This window comes from Aedes albopictus, chromosome 2 (genome assembly GCF_035046485.1).
Source record: "Aedes albopictus strain Foshan chromosome 2, AalbF5, whole genome shotgun sequence".
Taxonomy (NCBI): Eukaryota; Metazoa; Arthropoda; class Insecta; order Diptera; family Culicidae; genus Aedes; species Aedes albopictus.
Window position 1 is genome coordinate 488,778,546 of NC_085137.1, and position 15,840 is coordinate 488,794,385.

Here is a 15,840-nt window from a genome sequence, read left to right on the forward strand (position 1 = left end):
TGTCATCTATATTTACTTTCATGTCTAAAGCAGTCATTCTCAAATCAAGAACTTTTCACTACGGATCCTATAGCTTTTGTACAGTAGTACAAATCGTAGTGATTTTCAGTTGATTTTTTCGGTGTGTTTGTTTTGGTTTTTAAATCAACACTGACAGCTTTGCGAATCCAAAGGAAAAAGCATTTGTGATCCTGTTGCTTGGGGTGTTGAATAGTTAAGAGATTTTTCCCTTGATTCGAGCGTGCAGAATTTTTACCGTGTAGAGCACTGGAAATCGAATAACGCGAAATTTCCCTCCACCTACGAGTTGAAATTTTTTCTCGTTTTGCTTACGACAAAGGCAACCGAATAAAAGCAGCAGCTAGCCGAATTGTTCTTCATCACCGTTCAATTTTCACTTTGCCAGATTCACTTGTTGAACCAAGCTTCAATTCACATACCACAATAGCTCTGTGGCACTTCAAAGTTGGATTTCACTGCTGCGGAACGCAGTAAAAGCTGTTCAATTACTTAAATAAACCACCTTTTTCCCGTCGGTTGAATGAACAACAAGATGTCATCGTATGAGCGTAGGTTGTCTGCATGCGAAACATCATATTTCACAACCACAGGGAACAATTTTTGCGTTACACTGTGATGGCGTATTATGAACTGGTAGGCAAAAAAATTTTTTAAAATGTTTTGGTCGTTATTCTATGTAACGCTGCATCCATTGCAATTGTAATTTTTTCTGCTCAAATGTACTTTTTGATTTGCTTTGTTTTGCGAAGAATGTGACCGACTTTTCGAATTAATACCTGCGGTCAAATCAATAACTTTTCACTATCCTATTTACCATAGTTTCGCGTAGAAGGAGTGCCGAGGAATTGAATTCAGATTGTGACCGAAATAGACGTGGGCTAGGCTAGACGGAAACAGAATTCGAGAGATAATTATTCAGTCGTATTACATTAAGGAAATTATAATTCTTTCACAATAAATATTTTTCAAAAGATATGGAAGCTAATGGATACGAAATTAGCCATGTGATAGGCAAGAGGAGCAAGAATAAACTAAAGAATCATTGTTGGTCGGTGCTTTGTTAGACGGGAGTTAGACCAAAACCCTACCTATCTGTCGCGCAGTAGGCACTCTGCCTCCAACTAAGACCAATGCTTCAGCCACAGGTTGAAAGGAACGAACTAATTAAAACACTCCAGGCTAGCGCTTCGGGGCCATTATCGTGGCAGATGTCTTTTGTTTGTAAGATTATGGATTATAATTGTGGCAGGGAAGGAGTTCTTTGAAGGTAGTACAACGTTGTCAACTCGTTAGAATGTCGGAATAATGAAAAGGGTTTGGTTTCAATATTCAGGTAGTTTTCAGTAGGGTATTTGATGTACACTTGGGTTTGACTGGATGATGAAATACGCAACAAATAAAAAAGCAAATAAAATAGTAGATACAAAACAAAAAGTTTATTGAAAGGATTATCAACAGAAATAAATATTAACTGAGACAAATAAACAATAATATTACACAAAATATAATATGTACCAAAACATAGCATAATGTTTAATAACTTCGAGGAAAGTTTTTTTTTTCTTGGAAAGTAATAAAGTTACATTGTTATAAGTACGTAATCATTAGCTGTGAGATACTGACTGAGACAAACTTATTCTTCAAAGCCAACGTGTTTTGTACGTAGGTAAAATACTAGTTCTCTTCCTAGTCATTTCGTCGAATACAGTAATACTAAACATGCTCACACGTACACACACATACAAGGATCACCGACAAAGTACACCCACATTACAGCTTACTCACACACTCTTCCTAACTAATCCTCGAATGGAGAAAATAGTAATCGCGCGAACTCCTCCAAAATCCGGAGGAATCCTTCGACAAAAAACAATACTCGATATGCTTGCTTACACGCAAACACACGTGTCTGTACGTCCCGTACCAGCCAGCAGTATACATAAATTCTACCAAATTATTGTATGAATGTTTTGCACTGGAAACGTGTTCGTTCCTTTGGGTTGGGGTTTTAGCCCGTCTTCGTTTGGGGTTACAATCCACCCGCTTTACGACCGCCGGGGTTCCACCTTCTGGGACATCGCCGTCAGCACTCTTTGGTTGTCGATGGTCCGGAAGCAGCTGATGTACTGGCGAATTTCGTTTTCGTTCTTTGGCGAGGGAGGATCCAATACTGTGCGGGCGGAGAGAAATGAGATGATCAGATGAACGGATTCAGGAGGGTTTCGGGGAACTTACCTAGGTGCCTGGATCGACAGTACCGAACGGTTCGCATCGTTTGTGCCATCATGTGCATCTTCTCGAAATTCACCAGGCCATCGAGGCTGGTTTTGTTGCCCTCGTGCGCAAAAGTCATGTCCTTGAGCAGCAGGGGCATGAAGGGGATCACCGGAGGCTGGAGCTTGCCGACGGACATTCTGCGGAAAATAGGAGACAATTTCAGAGTGTTGACATTTTTCATTTGTGATTTATTGGGTATCCGGATGAAATCAAAACAGATACGATTACGCTTTGTTTCTATGATTCCTTGGGCTGCATTATTATTTAACGTAATTATCGCAGAAGAGGCATTCTTGCTGGAATTTCTTTTGTGAATTTAGAGCAATAGTTCTACTTGAAATTTCTAGAAAATTCTCTAGGATTACCTCCAAGGGATTTTTTTAGGATTCATAAAAAAAAATCTTGAATGTTTTCAGCAAGAAGATTATCGCAGGATTTCTAACAATATTTTTAGCAAGAGCTCCTATAAAGATTCCTCTTAGTATCCCTTCAGAATGCATCCATCCCTGTCCATTGATTTCTTTGGAAATTCCTCCAGGGATTCTTCCAGAGATTCTATCAGGAATTTTCCTTGGGATTTCTTTAGGAGTTTCTCAAGAAATTTCTCAGAAGATTCGTTTTGAAACTGGTTCACGGGTTTCTTCTGAAATTCCTGCTGGGATTCCTTGAGGGATTCCATAGAAAATTCTTTCAAGGCTTGCTGCACAAGTTTATGCTTGTTGTATTTCTTTAAACATTTCTGCAGGAATTCCTCAAAAATATCATCAGATTTTTTTTCCAGGAGTTTTTTTAGGGATTTTTTCGAAAATTCTTCTACAGTTTCTCAAGAAACTTTTGTACAAATTTCTCCAGAGGATTTTCAGGAGTTCTTCCAAACGTTTCTTTAAAAAAAATGCAATTCCAGGGGAAATTTTACCATAAAGATTCGGAGAATCTTTCATACATTCCTCGAGGGTTTTTCTTCAGAAATTCATAACATTTTCCTGAAACTATTTTTCGAAAATTATTGCTTGAATTTCCCCAGAGGTTTGTTCAGGTATTGCTCCATTTCTTCAGAGTTTTTTTCGGGCATTTATTTGGAAAATCCTCTAGAAAATTTTCAATCGATTCTTTTTGAAGTTCCTTCAGAGGTTTCATCAATAGTTTCTTCAGGTATTCCTTCAGGCATTTCTTTATAGTTATTCAAAATTTCCTTCAGGTATTCGTTCAGAGTATTTTTTTTTCGAATATTCTCCCAACAATTCCTGCATAAATTACTGTACAATCTATCCATTATAGCATTTTCAAGGGGTTTTTCAAGAATTTTTTCTATGAAAACCTGCAGAGGAATGTCCAGCTCTTCCAGGTATTATTTTAAATATTCCTTCCAAAATTCTTTTATTCAATTTATTTTCCAAAGAATTATTTCAGTATTTTTTGTTTCTGTAGGATTTCCTTCCGAAATTTCTCCAGGTAGTAGTCTAGGGATTTTTGTGTACAAATCCTTTCAGAAATTGTGTAACAAATTTTTCTGAAAATTCCTTCAGAGGTACGTCCAGCAGTTCTTCCAAGAATTCCTGCAGAAAATCCTCCAGGGGTCCCTCAGATACTTATTGAAGGACTTCTTCAAGAATTCCAACAGTACCTTTGTCTGTGATTTCTGCAGACATTTTTCAATAGATATTGCTTCAAAAGCTCCTCAACGGGTTTTCCCAGGAATCGTTCGAGAAATTTCTCGAACATTTTTTTTCCTTGGAATTACATACATGGTTCCTCCTAATGTCTCTCATATGTTTTTCTTAGAATGTATTTAATATGATTCTTAATGTATTCTTCAAGGTATTATTGTAGGAATTCATCCAAGAATCGCTCCAGAGATAATTTCGATTTTTTTCAGAAATTTTTGTCCAGGAATCCTTCCAAAAAAATTGCAAGATTTTCGTCTAGGAGTTTCCAAAGATATTTCCGGGAGTTTTTAAGATAATCTTCCAGGAATTTATTAGAAACTAGCTGGCCCGGCAAACTTTGTCTTGCCCGGTTGTGGTGGTTTGACAACTGTTGAGCTCAAAATATCACCGCACTCTAGATTGGTTTCATTTCGATCGTGTTGATTTCCTTCCCAACTCATGATAAATCAGTTATTTATCAATTTTCTTACTTTTCTAGTTGATTTTCGTAACTTTTTGTACATATAAACACAGCCTCCACTAATACGAACCGAACCGTGCAAGAGTCATGCTGAACGGTTAATCCGTTCTTGAGTTTTGTTGCCTCAAAGGAACTCCAAACTCATTTTTATATATATAGATGATAGATTCCTTTAGGGATTTATTTAAGAATTGTTTATTATTGTGGACTTTTTGTAATTTTTGAAAAATACCTGGAGGAATATTCAAAAAAAAAATATGCAGGGATATTTAAAGACATCGCGGAGAAATTTCTAAAATAAAAGGACTTGTAGGAATGTTCTCAGGAATAACTGAAGAAATTATTCAAATTCTTGGAAGAATTTCCGAAGCAATCTCTGTACGATTTGTAAAGAAATTTTTAGAAGAATTTCTGAAAACTCCCTGGAAGAATTTTTGAAGAAATATCACCTCTAAAAAAGGTCATAAGGAACGCCAGCAGCAATTTCTGGAAGAATACCTGAAAAAATTCTGAAGTGGAAACCCAGTAAAAATCTTAGAAAGTATATTGGAATGAATCTCTGGGGGACTATCTGAAAAAATCCCAGGGAAATTCTTGAAGGTATCCCAGGAAGAATTTATTAACAACTTATTTGAAAAATATCTGGAGAAATTTCTCGGGAAACCCTTGGTATAGTTCCTGCAAAAAAAATATAGGAATTTATAGGAAAATTCCAGGAGACATCCTTTAATCAAATTCTTTGAGGATTTTCTGATTCCTGAAAAAAACTATGAATTTTGAAAAAAAAAATCCTGCAGGAATACCTGAGGAAACGCAAATATGAGCGTCTGCAAAGATTCCTAATAGAAACTCCGTAGAAACTCCTATGAAATATTTTTGTATAAATTTCTTAAAGCATGCGTGCGTGAGCCGTCTTCACCACCACTGCAGGGAAGCTTCGTCACCAGGAGCGCAGACAAATACGAAGCTTAGCTTCCAACAAATGTGACGTCACGATACAGAGCACTGAGCACAGTTAGGAAGAGAGAGGGAGAGCCTAGGGAAATCGCACACATGCTAGGAGGTAGAAGATAGAGAACGAACTCAAACACGATTATTGAATTCGAATAGATGTATACCCATGAACATGTATGTCATCCTAGGAAATAAGTCAATATAGTTACATAAGCCAATATATTCGTATCCGTCCCATTAGTATCTGTAATAAATGTGTTTGAGTTTCCTTCCTAGCAATTTGGTTGTTTAAATGTATTTAACATCACTGCGCGTTTTGTTGTAGCTTCGTTTCCCGTCCTCCACATGTCGAGTTTGATTGGGTTGTCTTATGAGTGTCTTCCAGCTCAGTGAGGGATCTGGTGGCGAGAGGAGAGAGTCTGCCAGTGATGAGAACTTCTCTTCAGTGAGATCGCAGGGGTTCAGGTGAGATCTCTCACCGCTTCTCTGAGTGTCGTCGTGATTGTGCTGTTATGTTGTGGTAATAGGGATTTCCCGTTTGACCGTTTTAGATCGTAGCCAGCTGGATCGATCCATAAATCCTTCCCAGGAAATTAAATGGACTCGCCCTTAGGGAGTCTCATCCGGGCAATTAAAATTAGGCTCGTGGTCTCCTTTCGAGGAGTGGCGCATAAGCCACGTGTTTTATGCTGGATCGCCCAGCAGCGGCTACAATCCATGGAGAAGCTATTGAAGTTATCCTTAAAGGAAATGTCGAATAAATTTCCGATGTTATACATGGAGGAATACTTGGAGGAAATCCTGAAGGAATCTTTGGAGAAATTCCTGCCTGAGTCACTAAAAGTAATAATGCAAGAATCTCTGAACAAATTCGTGCAGGATTTTTTTGGATAAATTCATGAAGAAATTCCTGGAGGCATTCATGAACGAATATCTAAAGGAACATCTGGACAATTTTCTGAAGATACCACTGGAAGAGTTTATTGAAGAACCTTTGAAAGAATTGCGGAAGGAATCACTGTAGAAAATTCTGGAGGAATCCCTGGAGAAATTTCCGATGTATTTTTCAAACGATTCCCAAGAAATATTTCTAAAGCAAATCCTGGTGAAGTTTCAGAAGGAATCCATTAAAATCTACCTTACAGATATTTCCTCATAAATTCTGGAAAAAATATGGCAGAAGATCTGAAGGAAACCCTGGAGAAATTTGATAAAGAATCCCTGGAAGAATTTCGGAAAATAACGACGAGACCTAAGTCCTGGAGTAATTTGTGAAGGAATCCATGGATAAATATTGGAAGAAACTCATAGAAGATTTCCTTGGATTCGAAATCCTTGGACACATTTATGGAGGAATCTTATTAGGAATTTTTGAGGGAAGTTTCAGGGAACTTTCTAAAATAATCGCTTGATGAATATCAAAATGTGCTATCATTGAGCTATTTTCATCTACTCGGGCATAACTTTTTGGAAGTGAGTATTCACAACGCTGGATTCAGCAAAATGTTACAACCCATACAAAAAATTCAGATGTTTCATACAAAAAACCGCGACATAGTGCGATAAAAATGGACATTTTTGCGTGACGTAAATTCGTCCTGGGATTTTTTCCAGCAAATCTGTTAGCATAACTTAAGATTTTTGTCTTGAGCTCTTCTTTAAGTTCTTCCAAGAGTTCCTTAGGTAAGTCCGTCATGTGTTTCTGTAGGGATTCTCCTTAAGGCGAAACTGGAGGCTTTTCCGTTGAGAGCAGTAGTGTGCGAGTTTAAATTTTCTTGGTAGTAGTGAGGTGCTTGAAATGCGATCAGCAAATTTTTCATACATATCTTTCAGGAATTCCTCTTGAATTTCTTTCGTGGAAGAATATCATAAAGTTGAAAATTTTTCAAGGATTCTTTTAGGAATTATTCCTGTTACTTATTTCTGATTTCTTCCAGGGCTTTCTTCGAGATAGCTTTCTGAGATTTCTTTTGGAATTCTTCTGGATATTCATCTCAGCAGTATTCCATGGATTTCTCCCAGAAAATTTCCAAAAATTCTTTCCGGAACTTTAACAAGGAACTCCCCTCTCGGGATTCTCCCAGAATTCTATCAGGAAATTCTTCCCGTGATTTCTCTCGGAATCCTCATAGAAATTTCACCAAGAATCCTTCCAAGGATTCCTTTTGGTGCTTTCCCATAGATCAATATTGGAATTCTTTCAAGGATTCCTACAGCTATTCGATCCGTAAATTTTCGAACCTTTTTTTTGTATTTTTCCAAAAAAATTCCAAAGTCTCTTTCCGGAAATCTTCCAAGTATCTCTCCGGGAATTTTTAGAGATTTTCTTCCCAAAAGTCTACATTAGACTCCTTTCTGGATTTTTCCGGAAAACTTTCCGGTATTTTTCCAAAAATTTTTTTCCATAAACTCAGAAGTTCTTCGGAGACTTCTCCAGAATTCTTTTAGAAATTATCTGCAGAATTCTTCTAAAATCTTCGAATTATTCAAGAGATTCAATCCCGGAATTCTTTCAAGTGTTCCTCCCGGAATTCTTTCAATGATTTCCCGGAAAAAAATATTCAATGGAAATTCATCTGAGAATTTCACAATAGATCCTATTAGACAATCCTCCAGAAACTACTTCGGCCTTTTGTTAATCTCTCCAAGCTTTCTTTGTGAACTCTGCCAGAGAACTCTTCAAGAATTTCAGTTTTATCTAGAGTTATCTTTCAAAGATTTCACAAAGGATTTCCTAAATAATTCCAAAGATTTGCCCAGATCTTCTTCCAGAGGTTCTTCACAGAATTCTTTCGGTCTCCTCTAAAAATTGATCAACAAATTGTTTTGGGCATTTCTCCAAACGTTCTTCTTGGTTTCCTTGCAAAGACTCCACCAGAAATTCCTGAAACGAATTCTTTTAGGAATGATTCTAAAGGTTTGCTCTGGAATTCGTCAATAAAAATTATCCAGAAATTCTTACAACGATTCCTCCAGCAATTCCTTCTGAAAATCCACCACAAAGCCCTCCAACGATTCCAGATGAGGAATTACCAATATTTTTTCCAGGAATTATTCCAAATATTCTTCTTTCAGATTCGAATGAGTGTAATCAGTTTCGTACCTTTTAATTCCGCCCTATGTTGCATATCCTTTCACAGATACGCGTTTTTCGACTACCACTTGTAATCTTCCTCAGTGTCAGTTATCCACTGAAGAAGTCATCGCATTCACCCCGCTTATATACCAAAATCCTACCGCTACTAAAAAACTACCTATTCCTATAAATCTACCTAAACCTAATTTTTCCTACCTCTATTAAAGTACCTAGTATGTAGCTTATTAGGTACCTACGTATTCCTGAGATATCTATTGATAAAATCCTTCTGAAGCTCCTGTGAAACTCCTTTAGAGATTCCACCATGACTTTCTCCATGGGTTTCTCCTAAGATTTCACCCGGGGATTCTTCCTGTTGTTCCTTCAGGGATGCTGTCATAAATTTCTTCCAAAATACTTCAAGAAACTCATCGGTTCTTTGTTCTAGATTCTTTCAAAAATTTCATCATATTTTCTCTAAGAATGACTTCAGAGATCCTACCCAACCCAAAATTCCTGCTGAGATTCGAAAATTCATCTATGAGCTTGTTAGATTTCCTAAACCAGAAACTCTTTTTATCATCTTCATTACGAAATTTTTGACCCGGAGCTAGTTCATCTCGGGCAGTAATTCCCTTCCTAAGGAATAGCGACTGGGATTGGCCGAGCCCAGGTACTCGGCGTGATAGTTTTAAACATCATATCAGGTATGCCTTGCTCAGACACTCTTGTAGAGAATTCTCAAGCAGTTCCACCGCAGGTTCCTCAAAAAGCTTTCCCTGGACTTTCTCTAAGGATTCTTCCAGGAATTTTTTCAAGAGAGTCAATCAGAAATTCTTTAAAAGATTCATCAAAAACTTCATGCAGACAATCATCAACGATTTACTTAAGAAATTCTGTCAATAAATCCTTCAGAGATTGCTCAAGAGATTTTTGCAAACTGCAAAGAATTTCCTGGAATTATCTCTGCAAGAATTCAAAGAGGAAACCGTGTGGCAAGTACATTGGAGGTATTCTTAGAAGAACCTCTCGAGAATTATTTTCTAATTTCTCAAGAACTCTGGTGACTTCGTGGTGGAGGAATCTTTGGAAGAATTATTTTTGAAATCTTTGAAATAATTCCAAGTGGAATCGAATTCCTAAAATCTCTAGAGGAATTCCTATACCACAGGGTATTTGAACGATTCCTGATCGAATCGCTTTACGAAGTTCTTGTGGAATTGCTGGGGGGAATTTCTGGAAAAAAATGCACAAATTGTTATAAGAAACTTGAGATGCGTTTCTGGAGATATTACTTGTAGAATATGTAAAAGAGCTTCCGAAAGAGTTTCTCTGGAGTAATTCCTAATGCAATCGTTGGAAGATTTGTTTAAAAGAACTTCTTGAAGAATTCCTTTAGAAATTTCAGTAAAGCTTTTTGGTGAAAATTTTAAAGCAATACCTGTTTTCAACAGAAAAAAAATCAAGGGATACCATTCCTTCCTCTACATGTGTATGAGAACCGATTTTTAAAATATTGCTCCGTTATTTAATAAAAAATCAAAAGCCAAAAAATGAGAAAATGCTTCCAGCTTCTCCTTAAGTTCCTTTGGGATGCCATTAGAAGTTCCACTAGGAGGAATTTCTCCATGAGTATCTTCTGAGATTCCTTCAGGAATTCTTCAAGGATTGCTTTGAGATTTTTTTCTGGTAGGTATAGTTTTAGCAAATCTCATGGGATTTTTCTATGAATTCTCTTTGAATTTCTCCAAAACTACTTCAAGGTTTCCCCAAGGAATATTTCCTGGGATTTTTACAAGAATGTTTCTGGGATTCTTATTGATAATCTCGTACAATTCTACTTGATAATTTTTTGAAATTCGATGAGAAGCTTTTGTTTGAATGGCTAAAAGAATTACTGAACCCTGAAATTTCTTCAGAAGTTCCTTCTGGGATTTTCTTGGAAGTTCCATCTGGAATTGAACCAGATGTCTCCTTTTAAATTCCTCCCGTTTCTACGGGGATTGCTTTAAGAGTTGTAGGAGCTTGAATTCGTTATGGACTACTTTCTGGGCCTCATACAAGAAATGTTCTTGAAATTCTTCTAGGAGTTCCATATGGGATTTACCCAGAATTTCCAGAAGCCATTCCAGAATGAAGTTCCCAGAATGAACTACTGATAAATTTGCAGAAGGAAGTCTTGTAGGGAATCCAGTAGGAAATCCTGGAGAAATCTCTTAGACGATTTTCGAAATCTTGCAAGTCGTGGATGAGTTCTAGAAGGAACGCCAGGAGGAAAATCTGCTGGAATTAAAAAAAAAATGCAGTAATCTGTTCTAGAAAATTATCCAAGATTTTCTACTGAATTTTCTCCAAGACTTCCTTCTGCAAATTTTTCTTTGCATGAATTTTGCAGCTTTTGCAGAATCAGAAGACCAAGGAGCGACATTTGCCTTCTTAGCTGCGTCACTCCTACCGATTTCTCAATTTATTCTATACAAAAATGAGCGGTTGGTAAGATATGTCCCCATTCAATTGTTCGATAGTGAACTTAATAACGCTGCACAATAGGCCTGGTCGCTTTAAGGTTGAAAAAGTTGTCATTGATACCATGGTTTATGTGAAAATTCGAAAGCAGTTTTCTCGTTTAAGACATAAATATTTGTAATGAAAATATATTCACTCTATTGCATTCATAACAAACATTTGTGTCTTGAACGAGAATCTGCTGCTGATAATGATACAATTGACGACTTCTTCAACCTTAATGCTTGTAATGCATTTCCGATGCACTGCAAACATTAACAATTACAAGAAAACTGATAGAAGTAGTCGATTCTATCATTTTCCAGAATTCTTTCAATGAATAGCTGTGTATGTGTAGACTAGACTAGACTAGACATCATTTTGCAAATTTTTCATGTCATTCTGGGAATCCTCTCCAGGAGTTCCCTCTGGCAATACTCCAGGAGTTTCTTCTAAGAATCCTCCAGGAGTTCCTTCTGGGAGCTTACCTATTCTTTCTTTTGGAATTTTTCCAAAAGTTCGTCCTTAGAACCCACCAGAAGTTCTTTTCGAAAATTCTCCAGGAGACCTGTCTGGAAATCCTTTAAAAACTTCTTTTAGGAATACTTTGGAGTTCTTTTTTTGTAGGAATCCTCCAGGAGAAATCTCCAGAAGGGATTCCGGAAAGAATCTACAGCAGAGATTATTGGAGATGTACCAGTTGTACAGATGGAGTACTTTGAACTCCTGGAATTCCTGGAGGAGTTTTCCAAACGAATAGAGGAATTCCCAGAGGGTGCTGTAAAGTTATCTCAACTAAAAAAGTAAAATTGTCTTAAATAAAAAAAGCTGAAAAGATGTCGTGCAAAGGAAAGGCTGACTTTTTTTTCTGTTCCCCGGATAATCGAGTCCGACATATAGTTCATATCATTGAAACATTCAGACACCCGGAGAGTCGATAATGGTTTCGATTGAAAACTTTTGATGAAGATATCAAAAGAAGATGTGTGTGATTTTGGGTGTAGGTATCACTACCACAGAATTTCATCGCCCCTCATTTCAATCGGCCGACAACTTTGAAACCTTTTCATCTACTGTCGAGAGTTGAGATGCCAGCCAATGCAATGTGTGTTAAAGTAGATTAAATTGCTATCACTTGATCTTTGGCGTTTCCAGTTGGGCCCGAGTTGGATGCAATTCAATGAGGGAAAGCTTCGCCAAAAGTCCGCAAAACATTTTTGGTAGGGCGTCCTCTGCTCAAGATTTTGTGAGACGAGAAGTTATGAAGAAGGGGATGGGAGGGTCCGTAAATACACTGTCGGTTGCGTACACAGCTTCAGCCTATCGTAATAATAGGAAAGGTAAATTAAATTTCGGTTCTAATCTTCTTTGATATCACCTCGAGAGCTTTCGGTGAAGATGTGGGAGGTGTTTCTCAGTAGTGTAAGCAGATTTTGAAATCTAATAGATAGCTGAAATGTTTGAAAATTTGATTTATTAAACAAGTAGGTTTGATAAAGTAGATAGATGAGTAAATAATTTAGTATGTTGTTTATACTCCAATTTGAGTGTCAACTTTAAAAAAAGAAAAAAAAAGTCCAAATACCGTCTACCTCCGTTCGTTTGAACGGCACCTCATGCAAACCAACGGGGTTCATTTTTAATTTGAACGTCTAGCAACTCTGTTAGCATTGAAAAACACACTACTGGCAACCTGATTTGGTGTTTTGTTTTGGTTCTGCGTTCCGTTTCACACCGTTCCATTAGCAGAATGACGTTTGAACCATTTTTAATTCAAACGATGTGCAGATTATAGGGGGTCAAACTAAAAAGTGTTCAGATTACATGCGGTCAAACCAACGAGGGTAGACGGTAAGGGGTTTTGAGTACCAATGATCTGCTTCACCCATGCACTCGCCAGCCGAGGTTGTCCTTTGTGGTGAATCCTTGTCAAGTACACCGACGAGGAAAGAGTTTCACTTCCCCATCAAACCTGTACTACAGGATTCTGCTTCGCGAAGAAGCTCTACTGATTTGAAAAGTTGAGCTCTTCCCTATAGAATAGCTACAAAGGGCCGGCGAAGCGTTTGATAGAGAGGTGTTAATATTGAGCTTCTCACGTTGACGGAGCTGCTCTTGTGGACCGACCTTTAGCATAGGTAAGGGAGATGTGCTGCGGTGGCATTTCAGTCACCCACACACGACATTCTCTCATCTCACAGCCCTAAAAGGAGGCTCAACATCAATCACGTTGCCGTTACCAGGCGCAACGTCGCGTCATTCTCGTCGTCTTCTGGCGGTGGTTTCTTTTGAAAGTTGATCTTTTTTATTCTGCTTCGTTTTAAGCCACTGGTGGTGGTTATAGTGATGCGAAAGTACTTCGTCGTGCTTCAACCAACAGGTTAATGGAAAAAACGTAAAGTCAATTTGTCCCGGTTTGATTCGGTGTGGCTGCCTAACAGTTATGGCACTTTGTGATGATGATGGATAGACGATATAACTTCAATTTTTCAAAACCAGTTGTTGGTTCTTCAGTGATTTTCAATGTTATAAAAGCTATGCATACTCATAACAGGATGTCAATTAGTTTACGAAAATAAAATTCTCTGCTATTTTAGGAAACTATTCCAGATTTATTTACCTTACCGGTCAGACTAAGGCCTGAAAGTCCATTGTTGTACGCAGGAGTCGTCTCCAATCGACTCGGTCCATGGCTGTCTCTAGTCACGCATTCTGCGAAGGGTTCGTAGCTCGTCCTCCACTTGATCGATCCATCTCGCTCGCTGCGCACCACGTCGTCTTGTGCTGCTCGGATTACCCTCGAGAATCATTTTTACCGGGTTGTTATCCAACATCTTGGTGACGTGTCCCGCCCACCGTAGCCTCCCAATTTTCGCGGTGTTGGTTAACTGAGCAGTTGATGCAGCTCGTGGATCATTCGCCTTCTCCACGTACCGTCTTCCATCTGCACTCCGCTGTAGATGGTACGCAACAATTTCTGTTTGAAAACTCCAAGGGCGCGTTAGTCTCTGCACGCATAGTCCATGCTTTGTTCCCATAGAGAACTACCGATCTAATCAGCGTTTTGTTGACAGTAAACTTCGTGCGGCGCCGAACTATGTTCGATCGTAGAGTATTACGGAGTCCAAAGTAAGCTCGATTTCCTGCCACAGTGCGTCTCTGAATTTCTCTGCTGGTGTCGTGTAGTTGTCGGCGTTGACCAATGAGCCCAAGCACACGAATTCTTCAACCGCCTCGATTTCATCACTGTCGATAGAGATTCGGGGTGGTTGGCGCATAAAATGCTCCCTAGAGCCCTTTGCCATCATGTACTTTGTAGTATTCGACACATTAATGATAAATCCGATTCCCCTGGGTTCATTCTTTAGTCGGATGTACGTTTCCGCAATCGTCTCAAATTTGCGAGCTGTAATATCAATATCATCAGCAAAACCAAGCGAACGAACGAACTTCGTTTAAATCGTGCCGCTCGTGTTTATCCCCGCTCTTCTTTTTCCCCCCGTTTTCTAAAGCAATGTTAACCCTCCTTTGGCATTAGGGTCATTTTTGACCCAAACCATACACTACGTCAGCGAGCTGCTGCCAACGTGATGCTAAAGGAAGGTTAAACAGCAAGCACGAAATACCTTGCCGTAACCCTCTGCGAGATTCGAAGGGACTCGAAGTGTCCTTGATACTCGAACTACTCACATTACTCGATCCATCGCATCGTCGCCTTGATCAATCGTATAAGTTTATCCGGGAATTCATACAAGTACATAATTTGCCATAGCTGATCTCGATCCATTGTATCATACGCCGATTTGAAATCGATGAACAAGTGATGTGTGGGCACGTTGTATTCGCGGCATTTCTGCAACATCTGGCGGATGGCGAACATCTGGTCCGTTGTAGCGCGTTCACCCTTGAACCCAGCCTGATATTGCCCCACCAACTCTCTTGAAATCGGTGATAGACGGCGGAATAAGATTTGAGAGAGTATTTTGAAGGCAGCGCTCAGTAGTGTGATCGCGCGATAGTTCCCGCAATTCAACTTGTCGCCCTTTTTGTAGATGGGACACACGATACCTTTCATCCATTCCTCCGGTAATACTTCCTCCTCCCAAATCTTGGTAATGACCCAGTGTAGTGCTCTCACCAGTGCTTCTCCACCGTATTGTAGTAACTCGCTTGGTAGTTCATCTGCTCCAGCGGCTTTGTTGTTTTCAAGCGGCTAACCTTCTCTTCAATCTCTTGGAGCTTAGGGGCTGGAAATCTTTCGTCCTGCGCATATACTCCTACATCTGTTACCATGCCAACTTCGGTGCTTGCAACGTCGCCATTGAGGTACTCATCGTAATGCTGCCGCCACCTCTCGAACACCTCACGCTCGCTCGTAAGAATATTCCCGTTATTATCTCGGTACATGTCGGCTTGTGGCACAAAGCCTCTGCGCGAGCTATTCAGTTTCTCGTAGAACTTCCGTGTGTACTTAGCGCGGCACAGCTCTTCCATTGCTTCGCGATCTCGTTCTTCTTGCTGGAGCTTCTTTCTCCCGGAACCTGTCTATAACCTGCCTAAATGGCCTTCGTACGGTGTTGCAACATTCTCGCCGATGCTGCCTTTTTCTCGTTTTTCAACTGTTCATATTCGCCGTCGTACCAGTCGTTACTGTGATTCGGAGTCGCGACGCGAGGCCTAGTGCTGCATGCGAGGTACTACCTATGACGGATCGCATGTCCCTCCAGCCATCTTCAAGTGTAGCTGCGCGAAGCTGCTCTGCCGATGGTAGCGCCACTGTTAACTGCTACTCGTAGACTTGAGCCACTTCTACGTTCCGCAGCCGCTCGATGTTGAGCCGCAGCGTTGGACTTTGACGGTAATGACCATCGGAAGTTTTG

The 15,840-nt window shown here is 39.3% G+C and overlaps 1 protein-coding gene across 4 annotated transcripts in view; it reads right to left on the reverse strand.

Annotated features, from left to right (window-relative positions):
• Positions 1-1,435: 1,435 nt before the first annotated feature.
• LOC109423294 (rap guanine nucleotide exchange factor 4) overlaps positions 1,436-15,840 on the reverse strand; it is a 957,479-nt gene continuing 943,074 nt past the window's right edge. For all 4 annotated transcript variants that reach the window (XM_062854198.1, XM_029870605.2, XM_020077464.3 and 1 more), the window contains 2 exons: positions 2,257-2,435; positions 1,436-2,191 (listed from right to left, as the gene is read on the reverse strand). In XM_062854198.1, coding sequence (XP_062710182.1) covers positions 2,067-2,191; positions 2,257-2,435 — 304 coding nt within the window. In that variant the 3' untranslated portion in view covers positions 1,436-2,066. The remainder of the gene's footprint in view (positions 2,192-2,256; positions 2,436-15,840) is intronic.